The 13125-nt window shown below is 42.8% G+C and overlaps 1 protein-coding gene across 1 annotated transcript in view; it reads left to right on the top strand.

Annotated features, from left to right (window-relative positions):
- GALNT17 (polypeptide N-acetylgalactosaminyltransferase 17) overlaps positions 1 to 13125 on the top strand; it is a 431130-nt gene that overhangs the window by 141790 nt on the left and 276215 nt on the right. Inside the window, exon 2 of the mRNA XM_026017521.2 lies at positions 10464 to 10647. Within this exon, the coding sequence (XP_025873306.2) occupies positions 10464 to 10647 (184 nt within the window). The remainder of the gene's footprint in view (positions 1 to 10463; positions 10648 to 13125) is intronic.

Here is a 13125-nt window from a genome sequence, read left to right as displayed (position 1 = left end):
GCTTCATGAGTTGACGAAGCACCAGACTGCATTTCGCCGCAGCCTCTATCTATCCTGGAGTTTGTACATCAGTTGTGAGTGCCATCCCTATTTCTGGAAGAATAATGCAGGTTATCTGTAAACTCATAAGTTTAAACTGTAACCCTGGAGGAAATTATGTCCTTCGTTGTACAGAGGGAGGTAGGAAGGCAGCTCGGACTTGATTTACAGCCATGGCTCTTTATTTTTGCTGCCACTGTGGAGTCCTGGTAGCTCGGGCCAGGCTGAAGGCAGACGTGGGCCAAGTGATTGAGCCTTGCTGAGCGGTCATCAAGTATCTGCACCTCAAGGTCCCTGGGCCCTGCTCAAGGTGGATAAGCTTCTTTGTTATCCACGGGTTAGGTGTTGACTATACTAGAAGGGAGTTTCTAGAATTTCAAAAGTGGAAGTTATTTTTATGCCTTAATGTTTGGAGAATTGGATGACTATTTGAGAAAAGAAATATTTAAAGCCTTGCTTCCCAGCATATATGTAGAATTTCCTCCTGATGACCTTGCCACTTGAATTATTATTGCTTTTTTTTTTAGCTTAATATTGGATAGGGCAACCCTTCTCACTTTTCTTCTTTAAAAAAAAACAACAACTATATGTTCTGGCCTCTGCGTTCTTCTGGGGTAATTTTAGAATTTTCATTATGTTGCTGAAAAAAAAATCTCATTTGAAGTTACATTTAACCTCTGCATTAAAGAGGAAAAATATGTGTCTCCGTTGCATTCCACCTTATACTTCAAAAACATATCTCTCTCTGCTAAGCTAGATACGTCTCATTTTATTCCCTTCAGTAGAATTTTATAGTTTTCTTCCTATTGGTTAAAGTTATCTCTAGATATACTGCAATATATGTTGTTGTTATAAGATTTTTTTTTAACACTGTATATTCTGGTGGGTTATTCCTGGAATACACGACCTTTGATGTGCTCCAGCTTAGGGGTCCTGACTCAGGAGTGAAATTGCCTCCTGCTCCTTTCTTTTCTGCCCTGGAGACACCTACTTCACAGACATGACAGTCTTCAAGGGCACCAGGGCCCTTTCCATGGCCAAACCAGATGGCCTCTTTCAGGTTTGAGTTCCCTGCAATCAGTTCATCAGTGTAGACTCTTCTTTATGACTATGAATACAATGATCATATGTAGTTTTTTTTAATTTTTTTTATTTATTTATGATAGTCACAGAGAGAGAGAGAGGGAGAGAGGCAGAGACATAGGCAGAAGGAGAAGCAGGCTCCATGCACCGGGAGCCCGATGTGGGATTCGATCCCGGGTCTCCAGGATCGCGCCCTGGGCCAAAGGCAGGCGCCAAACCGCTGCACCACCCAGAGTTCCCTAATTGCTCTTCTCTTAGTAGATATTTACCTCATGGATATCTAGTGATCTTTCTCAACATCAACTTTATTTTTTTAAGATTTCACTTATTTATTCATTAAAAACACAGAGAGAGAGGCAGAGACATAGGCAGAGAGAGAGGCAGGCTCCCCAAGGGGAGCCTGATGTAGGACTCGATCCCAGGACCCCAGGATCTCTACTGAGCCAAAGGCAGATGTTCAACTACTGAGGCACCCAGGTGCCCCATCGACGTTAACTTTATTATGGATGACTCCAAGTTGAATCTCCAGATCTTTCTCTACTCATCCATGTAGTCAACACTTTTTAAGACCTTCCTGTGTGTCAGGCACCAAGGTGACCACATCCCTGTTCTTCATGGGGGTAGGGTGGTGCTAGACGAGGCACCGTGGGACAAGTCATCCCCCGGGGAGAGGTGGGATGCTGTATCTGTCAGGATCCCAGCAAGAAACAGATGGCACACCCAGGAGAGGTGACTAAAGAGAGTTTAGCAAAATATTTACCAAGGTTGATAGAGAGAATGACAAGTGATGGTGACTCGCCTAGGGCTAGCGACAGAGGAGGAAGCAGTTGGCATGTCATGGCCTGAAGGAGGAGTGGGGGGAGTGGTTCATGGGGCTAACTGTAACTCCAAGCTTACCCTAGGAGAAGGCTGCGTGGTAGCAGTGGTGGCAGAGAGGAGGTGACCCAACTGCTGCCCCGTTGGGAGGGAGCTGGGGGGTTACACACCCTAACCTCTCTCTCTTTCCATCTGTCACTCTCTCCAGATGCCTCCTTTTGGTTGACTCCAATCCAAAGGCATTGATGCTTTCTCTGTAGAGATATGGGATATGAAACAAGTGAAAAGGGTGGATGGTGGATCTGGAGAGAAACACGAAGAATATTTGGTAGAGGTGCTATGGGATGACCACACTCAATTTGCTCTTGCTCCCTTCATCTTCAGCTTCTTGCCTCATAGCTCCCCTTGGATCTGCAGCCTTTGGCTGAAATAACTCATAAGGCAGTGCTTGAAGAAGCAGAGAATGACACGTCTTCCCAGACTGAGGGCCAAGCAACCACCCCTCTTTGCCCTCTTTTCTTCTCCTCCTCCTCCTCCTCTTTCTTCTTCTTCTTCTTCTTCTTCTTCTTCTTCTTCTTCTTCTTCTTCTTCTTCTTCTTCTTCTTCTTCTTCTTCTTCTTCTTCTTCTTCTTCTTCCCTCCTCCTCCTCCTCCTCCTCCTCCTCCTCCTCCTCCTCCTTCTTCTTCTTCTTCTTCTTCTTCTTCTTCTTCTTCTTCTTCTTCTTCTTCTTCTTCCCTCCTCCTCCTCCTCCTCCTCCTCCTCCTCCTCCTCCTCCTCCTCCTCCTCCTCCTCCTCCTCCTTCTTCTTCTTCTTCTTCTTCTTCTTCTTCTTCTTCTTCTTCTTCTTCTTCTTCTCCCCGCCTCCCCTTCCTTCCTCCTCCTCCTCTCCCCCTTTGCCAGTTGGGATTTCCATGCCTACAAGTGCATTTTGTCTACAGTGGCTGCAGTTGCTTCTTGCCAGTTTGAGAAAGGCACTGTCAGAAGAGGAGGTTCCTGGGTGCCTGGAGTCATCCGGACTTGCTCTAGGGGCATCTCTTCCTGGCTAAGTGAAGACCAACTTGAGCCTTATTGGTGATCTTAAATAATTCTTATTTATCTTTGCCAGGAGTTTTCAGGGCCTGCAAAGTCAGCACATTCAAATGCCAGTGAAAATTTTTGCTGCTTTGTTGAACCTTTCTGGCAGATTCAATTGGGGGGAAAATGGGAGCACATGGACCACAAAATATATAATTTGTAGTTGTCAAAATGCACGGTGAAGAATGATCTTTTTTGAGGCTGCTAAGTGGGTGCCTTTCATAATGGAGGGAATAATGCCACAAAAAGGAGGAAAAAACATATCTCCCTGGGAACTCTTGTTTCCTTTGTGTGGTTGGTGGGAAACGTGTTCCTAGTCTTAATTCCTATGCCATTCTGTTTCTTTCTTTTTTAAAAAAGATTTTATTTATGTGTTCATGAGAGACACACAGAGAGGGAGGCAGAAACAAAGGCAGAGGGAGAAGCAGACTCCCTACAAGGAGCCCGATGTGGGACTCGATCCCTGGATCCTGGGATCACGCCCTGAGCCGAAGGCAGACGCACAACTGCTGAGACACCTAGGCATTCCCCTAGGCCATTTTCAAATGAATTCTGTCCCTCGCCCTTCTGCCTGCGTTGGAAAGGCTGCCCATGGAAGATGCTGGGCAAACACAGCTGAGATGCATTTTGGCTACAAGATGGCATTTAACGGACAAAAGGAGTCCTTTGTCACCAAGGGAAGGAAAAGATGTGTTAACGAACCAAACTGATGAAATTAGAGGAAGAATAAGATGTTTTTTACTAAAACTGGTCAATCATGTCCCATTCCAGTAGTCTCCTTCCTTGACTTGTGGGCTCCAGGCTGGCAGGAAAACCAGGGAAGGAAGAATTTGTGACTAGTGATAAAAAGGGAAAAGCCAGGTTAATGAGCCAAAGTGTACAAAACAACAGAAAAAAACCCACTGTCAGTAGTCCTTGCATGATCTTATCTGTAATGCAAAATACCGTACACATATATCACCTACATGTCAGGTAATAATTCTCTAAAAAATTATTATAGAGTTGAATGAATGAATGAATGAATCCTAGTAGATTTCCAATGGAATGTTACCAGGACATTTGAGGTCCTTTGTGTCTCTTTTCTGCAGTTGTTTCTGGTTTCACTACATAAGTTTATACCTCTGAACTGTTTTGATTAGCTTTCAAAACTTTGTATAAATGGAATTATTTGCATGTTTACTGCCTGCTTTTCATTTGGCATCATGTCTCTGAGATTCACCCATTTATTGGCAAGCTATTTGTTTTCATTGTTGTATAGTATCTTCTTAATGATTTTGCTACCGTTAGCTTACCACCATCATGTTTTCCATGCTGGATTCTTTCTTCCCTTTTTTTTTTTTTTAAAGCTTTTATGTATTTATTTGAGAGAGAGAGAGCAAGTGAGCACAAGTGACAGGAGTAGGAAAGGGAGAAGCAGGCTCCTCCCTGAGCTGGGAATCTGATGTGGGGATCCATCCCAGGACCCCTGGGATCATGACCTGAGCTGAAGGCAGATGCTTAACCAACTGAGCCAGCAAGGCACCCCTGGATCCTTTCTTCCTAAATAATTTTCTGGATAGAACGTGTGTGTGTGTGTGTGTGTGTGTGTGTGTGTGTGTGTGTGTGTTGGAGGTTGGAAGGAATGTTTTCTTCCATTTCCTTTATTTTTGGAAGGTCAAATAATTAATCATCTGAGTCTCCATTTCTTTATCTCTAAAGTGATCCTGGTAATGTCAGCCTTGTCTGTTTAATTCATAAATGGATATAAAACCATTAAGAAAATTAAAGCCTAAACAGTGATCATTAATTGGTAGAGAGAAGGTGGTCGAATGGATCTATAAAGACAAGCAGAAGTGTAACCACTTGGTTCATACTGAGATATTCGTTCCTTTAAGTCGTGGTTCCTTGAAGTCTTGAGCTTCATGTGTAGATTCAGTGAGAGAACCTGAGTATAAAGTGGAGAAGATAGAAGCCTTGAAGAATGCAGTTCCTACTCTAGATACAGTGAAATCCCTGAGCATTGTCTGTCTTTCTCCTTGCTGCTTGACCTCTGCCCGAGCCTGCCACCCCTGCCCTCTCTCATGGCTATAGCCCCTGTCAGGCTGTGGCTTCCAGGCTCATATTTTGGGCTTTATCTTCCATCTGAACTTCCATTCTTGTGTGTTTCAGCTCCCCACTGGACATCTGACTCTATCGGAACGTCCCAGGGGTGCCCTGTAGACCACATGACCTCATCTTCTCAAACCCTCTTCTGAATGCCCCATCTTTGGGAGCGCTGTTCCCACCTGCTCATCACTCTGGAAGCCAGGCTCACTCACTTCTTCCTGCTTCCTCCCACCCTAACACTTACCTGTCTCTGCCTTGGGATGCTATCTCTTAAAATACTTCTCTAATCTCTTCTCTCCTTTTGGACACTATCACCACTGTCTTAAAATGAGGCCCCTATCGTCTCTTGTCAGCTGCTGCAAGAGCCCTGGAACTGGCCTCCTTACTGTCACAGAGGCCAGATTTTGTCCTGCTTTGTGTCTCCAACTATATCCAGAATCCTAGTCTGTTTTTCTATACCAGCCAAGGAACTTTGACAAAGTTACTACGTTCTCAGACTCAGTGTCCTCATCTGTCAAACAGATAGAAATAATACCTTCCTCATGAGGTTGTCAAGAGAGTTGATGGAACAATAATACACTACATGTAAAGCACTTAGCAGGGTCCCCAGCATGCAGTAGAGCTCCTCCAAAAATGGTGGCTGTCATTACTGCTAGTGCCTGGGGTCTGTCCCTGTGCAATCCACCTTCTAGGTAAAATGTATAAGTCATTCATCAGATCTGTAACTTTCCTTCTCTATGCTTTAGGCACCTGTCACTTACAGAGAAGAGTCTAACCTCAAGGGAAGGAGGGCCGCATAATGACTTTGGCTTTGGTGGGTTTTTCCTCCATTAAAAAACGGTATTAAGAATTATATTTTATGACTATGTTGTTCTGATTTTAAAAGAACTTTAAACATTTTCCTGGGCCCCTAAAAGTATCGTGGGCTCTAGGTACTGTGTCTGCTGTGATGAACAGATAAATAAAGGGTACAGTACCTTCTTTCTCTCTCTCTATCTTTTTTTAATTTTTATTTATTTATGATAGTCACAGAGAGAGAGAGATTGAGACGCAGAGACATAGGCAGAGGGAGAAGCAGGCTCCATGCACCGGGAGCCCTACGTGGGACTCGATCCCGTGTCTCCAGGATCGCGCCCTGGGCCAAAGGCAGGCGCTAAACCGCTGCGCCACCCAGGGATCCCATATCTATCTATCTATCTATCTATCTATCTATCTATCTATCTATCTATCATCTCTCCATCCATCCACCCACTCACCCATCTATCCATTGGTCCACCCACTTACCTATCTGTCCATCTACGTACCTATCTACCTACCTACCTATTATCTGTCCTGGTCTAGTCTTGCTGAGGTTACTCCTCCCTCCACACACCTTTTATTTTCTTTAAGTTTACTCCTCTCCCTTCCCTCCCTCCCTCCTTCCCCACTTCCCACCCTGCCTTCCTTTTTTTTTCTTTCCCTCCTTTCCTTCCTTCTTGTCTTCCTTCCTCTTTCCCTCCATCTCTCCCTCCCTCTCACTTTATCCTTCCTTCCTTACTGTCTTTCTTTTGTGCCTGTGTGTAGTCATTCATTTTTGTTCTTTTGTTTATTGTTGCTTTCTTTAGGTTTCCTCTGTTTTTCTAACTGCTTATGTTAGATACTTACTGCATTAATTATCAGTTTAGATGCTTACCCTTCCCCCGTATGTGCATTGAAGGTGATATAGCTCCTTCCAAATATCATTTTAGCACTCTCCTATCCATTTTGACATGTACTATTTCATATTCTATCCTTTGTGTGTGTCTTCTGATGGCACTGCAATTCATTATTTGTTTTAGAAGTCTTTAAATTGCCAACATGTGCAGGTTCTTTGTGGTATTTTTATTACTGGTTTCTGGTTTATTCTTCTTGTTATTATTATTTTATGTTTAAAGATGAACTGAAGATAGGTTGAGGCTTTGTGGCCTGTCAATCGTGAATATGTTCCATATGCCCCTGTAGAAAATATGTACTTACTAGAAAGTCAGGTGCAAGGTCCATTAAGTTGTTTGTTGATACTGTTGTTCAGTTGTTCTGTACTGAGAGATGTGTTCATATTTCCCACGGTGGTTGTGCATTTGTTGATTTCTCCTTATGATGCGACTGGCTTTTGCTTTATATAATTTGAAGCTATGTTGTTAGGTGCATGGTAGTACATAATTTTTAATAGCTTCCTGTTATTAGATGGATTGTTAGTTTTATAATTAGGTGATGTGATTATGTTCCATGTTTATTGTTATTAAATATATTTATTTATTATTACTATTTATCCCCATAGAACTGTTTGCCTTAGTCTGTTTTATTTGATAGTAATAGAACCAACCCAGCTTTTAAAATTTTTTTGGTTAGTATTTTCCTAGTATGTATTTTCTCCATCCATTTCCACTCGTTTTTTTTTTTTTTTTTTAATTCATTGCATTAGTTTCCCAAAGCTGCTATAACAAATGATCAGTCTTGGTGGCTTAACACAACAGAAGTTTGTTCTCTCACGCTGCTGGAGGCTGAAAGTTTGGAATCAAGGTGTTGGCCAAGCCATTCTCCCTCTGGAGGCTCTAGGGAAGAATCCTTCTTTGCCTCTTTCTAACTTCTGGGAATTGATAGTAGTCCTTGGCATTCCTTGGCTTGCATTTGTATCCTCCAATATCTGCCTCTTTTGTCTGATGGACTTCTTCCCTCTGTGTATCTGTATCTCTATATCTCTCTTCTTATGATGATACTAGTAATCTTAATTTGATTATATATGCAATGATCCTATTTCCAAATAAAGTTGTATTCACAAGTTTAGGGTAGACAGGGGTCCACTACTCACCCCAGTACCTTCATAATTAAGTATTATTAAACATTTAAGGCATACAAAATATCTTATATCCTGTGCATGGTGGAGCGCTACAGTCCTTTCTTTTTTTTTTAAGATTTTATTTATTTATTCCTGAGAGACACAGAGATACAGGCTGAGGGAGAAGCAGGCTCCGTGCAAAGAGCCCGATGTGGGACTCGATCCTGGGACTCCAGGATCAGGCCTTGGGCTGAAGGCAGCACTAAACCACTGAGCCACCTGGGCTGCCCTACAGTCACCTTTAGTTAACAAGCAATCCATCCTTCTCTCCAACCTGCAGATGTAGTCTCAACTCTGATTGTAGCTTACCTCTGGGAGTTTTTTTTTTTCTTTCTTGTAAGCTCAGCTATGTCTCTTACAAAGTTTTTTATTCAGTTTACTGGAAACTTTTCATGTTGTTTAACCTCTCATCTTGTTGGAAACAGAATTGTCTATCACCAGTGGGTTTTCTTTTGTAGCTTTATTGAGATTTTCCACATACCATATCATTCTTCCACCTAAAAAGTGTGCAATATAGTGGTTTTTAGTGTATTCACAAGGTTATGCACATAACACTACAGTCTAACTCCAAGACATTATCATCACCATCCCCATTTCCCTCCCCAATCTCCTCAGCCTGAAACAGGCACTGATCTACTTTCTGTGAGATTTGTCTATACTGTACATTTCATATAAATAGAATCATATGATATGTGGTCTTTCCTGACCAGCATTGTTTACTTAGCATAATGTTTCAAAGTTTGTTCACGTCCTAGTGTATATCACTAATTCCTTCTTTTTTGTTGCGAAATAATATCTGATGGTATGGTTTGACATTTTGTTTATTCATTTGTCAGTTGATAGACATTCAGCTAATATGAATAATGCTCCTGTGAACATTTCTGTGCCAGTTTTTGTGTGGGCAGATCTTTTCATTTGTCTTGGGTATATACGCAGGAATGGAGTTGCTGAGTCATGTGATAAAATGATGCTTATGATTTGAAGAACTGCCAAAACCATTTCCCCAGGTCCTTGCACCATCTTACATTTGTACCAGTAACGTTCTATGACAAGAGATTTTAAAACCCAGCACAGGTGTTTGTGACATGGGAAGGGTTCTTAAAGATTTTTGAGCATTGTGAAAGTGAGGTTATTGGGGTGTTTGTGGCACGTTGAAGTGGGATGAGGGTTCAAAGCCCAGGAAACAGGTGGGAAATGTTGGAATAATCTAATGCTCACTTGATGGTGCCTTGATGGGGATAATGGCAGGCAGAAATGTCAGGGTTCCTAAAGCTCACAGTGGACAGTGGAAATGATTCTCAGGTGGAAAAATGATGTTCACTTGAGAGCAACTCTGGGATGCTTGCTCGACCTTTGCTGGATCTTGACATAACAGAAAATAGCTTTCTGTTTTCAGAGAAGCGGTCAAGTCTTGCCATTGTGTGATAGAGCCCTGTTCTGCCACTGGAGCAGATTTTTTGGCCTTTGGCTGGTCTGGGGATGCCTTCCTGGGAGGTTTGAATCATCCTCAGCTCTGTGGGCTGCCCATCATGAAAGCTGAGGGCACTGTTCACATCTCTGCTCCGTGTTCTTCCTGCCAGGAGCAGCAATGGGACTTGTGTGGATATAAAGTGTGTGTGTGTGTGTGTGTGTGTGTGTGTGTGCGTGTGTATGTGTATGTGTATACACACATGTCTGAGTGTGTACTGAGTAGCTTAAGCATTTGAAATGGCAAAAGGGAGTGAGAGCCCTTAACAACAAAAGTTTTCTAGCCAAGAAGTAAAACTTCCCATAACTCTTGGATTTCAAAATTGCCCATCAAGCTGTTTATCGTATAATGGAACAGTAGGTATAAAGCTGCCACCTTGCTGGGAACTCCCAATTGCTCAGGGAGGCTTGTTACAGAGGCCTCCTACTCTGCTTGGCATGGTTATCACCCTTATGGTTTTTTTTTTCCCTCTATGATTTATTCTTAAGCATATTGTATTTCCTTTTGCCGTTTAGATGAAATTTAAGTAAAACCATTAGGTAAAGAATGGTGTCAGGTTGTTACTTTAAACTTGTGATAGAATCCATCTGTATGTCATTCTCTGTTCAAATGAAGTAAAGACACCTGTGGTTTGGCAGTTCCAGGTACCGGCTGTCCTTCTTGTGTGTTGTGTGCGGAGCTCGTGGAAGTGTCCCGTGGAGAAAGCCATGTAGGCACGCCGATGGCTCCACTTTTGTCCCATCCTGTGTGACCTTCTTGGTCTGCATTTCTTCCAGTTTCAGTAATCTCTCCTGTTTGTAAATCCCTGCCCACTGAGTTCCCCCAGAGGAGGGAGAGGCTCCTTACTGGGAATTAGACTTAATCTCGGTGACCCTGACCTTATGTAGGATGAATGGGTTCAGGGCCTATACCTGGAATGACAGATTGAGGACCCAATTACCTGTGACAGGTAACGTTAGAATTTCCGCTGAAGCTGTATCTGAGCTTGAGTGCCATATCCTGATGTGGTGATTTTCAAATTATTCTTTTTCCTTCCTTTTTCTAGGCTTATCCAAATCCCTTGGGCTCATCGAAGGTTATGGTGGGCGGGGCAAAGGGGGCCTTCCTGCTACCCTGTCCCCGGCTGAAGAGGAGAAAGCCAAGGGCCCCCATGAGAAGTATGGCTACAATTCCTACCTCAGTGAAAAAATTTCACTGGATCGTTCCATTCCGGATTATCGTCCCACCAAGTAAGTTCTAATTGAGTCATTCAGAGTGGCTTGCTGTCATGTGATGGGTGCAGCCCCGAGTCTGTGACATGTTCTCATGTATCTTGTCACTAGTACAGGGGCTTCTGTCTCAGTCTCCTTCACGGTCAACAAACCTAGTACCGGGGATTATGAAATATGATCTAAATATTGTATTTATTGCCATAAAAGTAATCCAGAAACGCATGGGAAAGTTCTCTATATAAAAAGTTTTAAGTAAGAAATAAAAAGCCCATGATCTCATTACTGAGAGACAGCAGTCAGTTAAATCTCAGCATCTTGTGTTTGAGTTGATTTTCTATAGAGTATGAGCATGCACCCCGATGCATTGTTTTTATCCTCTTTTCATTTAATATTATTTCATGAACACTTTCTGATGTCATTAATTATGATTGATGATGATTGTCATGACCATTTTGATCATTATTGCCGTTGTTGGAAATTTAGGTTATTGTTGGTTTGTCATCATTATAAATAACAATTTGATGAATATCTTCCCACTCACATCCTCATGTGTAGTGATTTGGTATTTACTTTCTCAACCCACACTTCTAAAAGTGTAAGCCTTATACCACGTCATAGGGATACTTCTGGAAGCTCTAGACACATGTTGGGATACTGTCCTCCAGAACGTTTATGGCAATCCACACTCAGTTTCAGAAATGCTCTGCCAAGCTGATGGGTGAGAAAGGGCATTCTGTGATTGTTTCAACTTTCCCTGTTTTGTTTCAGCCTTTCCTTTTAACCACTTGTGTTTGTGTCTTGGTTGTCTCATGAAACGTCTTTGTTCTATGAGCTCAGATTTAAGAATTATTTTTTTTTCTACTTGGGAAGTAGAGAAGAGGGATGGGTCATGGAATTAAGATGCTAGAAGAAAGCGTGTTTCTAGGCAAGCATCCACGTTGGCTTAACAGATTCTTTGTTTTGTGTTAGATTTGTAGTGTCTCTTTTTTTCCCCATTTAGACTGTGCCCTTGCTTAGAAGAGATTATTTCTTTTTCAAATGGATTTTGTATAAATCAGTTAAGTATCCTGGTTACTGAGAAAAATAGATTCAAGATAAAGAAAATTATCTTAAATGGATTTAAAATTGCAGCATTAGCTGAGAAACCTGTTAAGTCTCTCTCTGCCTAATAAACATATATTCATTTTGAATCGCTCAGAAAACATACATCACCCCTGTTGGAAGCTATTTTCTGTTCTTGGACTTTTGCTCTCAAACACATCTGGCTGTTTTCGTTTCCTGGTGCTCTCTGATTAGCCTTTCTTATTTGGACGTTGGCAAATAAACAGAGCCTTTTTTTTTTTTTTTGGCCTTCCTTTGAGAATGAAAATGTTTCTAACATGGAACTTAACTGGAAGTGGGTCAGTTGAACACATATCAGTGAGCACCTATTAAGATGCCAGATGGTTTTTCACACACTAGAGGCAGAACATGGGAGAAGACACAGTTCTTGCCTACTTACTTGTTATCCAGGGAGAAAGGCAGACTTATAGGCAGATTGATTCAACACAGTGGTCTATGTGGTGTGTGTCAAGCCAGAGATATATACAGGCTGTGCGGGGAGGATCTGGAAGGTTTCCTGCTGGAGATGATGCCTGAACCTGAGCTTTAAGTGTCACCATGGGTTGGGAAATGGACAAAAGAAGAAGCAAAGAAATGGACCAGACGGGGGAACAGCAAGAGCAGAGTTGGGAGCAAACAAAAGCATGGTGTGCTGAGAGGGGTGAGGAGCTATGGCTCCCAGTGCTCTGTACATTAGCATGGTTTCTTCAACAGACCCCTTGTATCTGACCCCTCTTGGAACTTCACTAAGATGGCAGGAAAGAGCTGGAGAGGATGGTGATCTACAACGGACAACTGAACAGGTTAGGGAATGATAGCAGGGAAGAAACACCCACAGAATTTGGGCAGATGGAAAGAGAGGGGATGAATGAATGGTACTGATGACAGAGTAGGTGAAGCTAGGACCCAACCTCCTGCATGTGGTGGGCAGTGGTGGGAAGAGCTGAAGAATGCAGGCAGCCTCGTCACACCTCAGAACCTCAGGGACCTGGGCATTGGAGGTTCTGGCTATTTCCAATGGCTGGGAAGTGGATTTGAAAGGAAGCATTGCAGACGCTTTCTTTCTCTAGCAGCACACAGCCAGGGGCTACCCTTCCCTACCTGGCAGAGTTTGGGAGAGGCACTCTCAGGAAAAGGTGAATTCCGGGCTAGAGCTCATAAGATGTAGCCTAGGACAGAGGGTAAGGCTGCGTGACATCTGGGGCACCCTCACCATCATTACCTCCCAGGCTTTCACACCCCTATAATCAGCATGTGGAGGGGATCTCTTCTGAAGAAACCAGCCTCAGAAAAAGCCAATAGATGTGATCATTGGCTTCCTTCCCAAATGTCTGAGTTCTGCTCACTCTTAGTAAGGCAAGCCTGTTGTAAAGCTCCATTTGTCTCCACGTACCT

The sequence above is a fragment of the Vulpes vulpes genome, chromosome 3 (genome assembly GCF_048418805.1).
Source record: "Vulpes vulpes isolate BD-2025 chromosome 3, VulVul3, whole genome shotgun sequence".
Classification (NCBI taxonomy): Eukaryota; Metazoa; Chordata; class Mammalia; order Carnivora; family Canidae; genus Vulpes; species Vulpes vulpes.
This window is presented reverse-complemented; position numbering and strand designations above follow the sequence as displayed.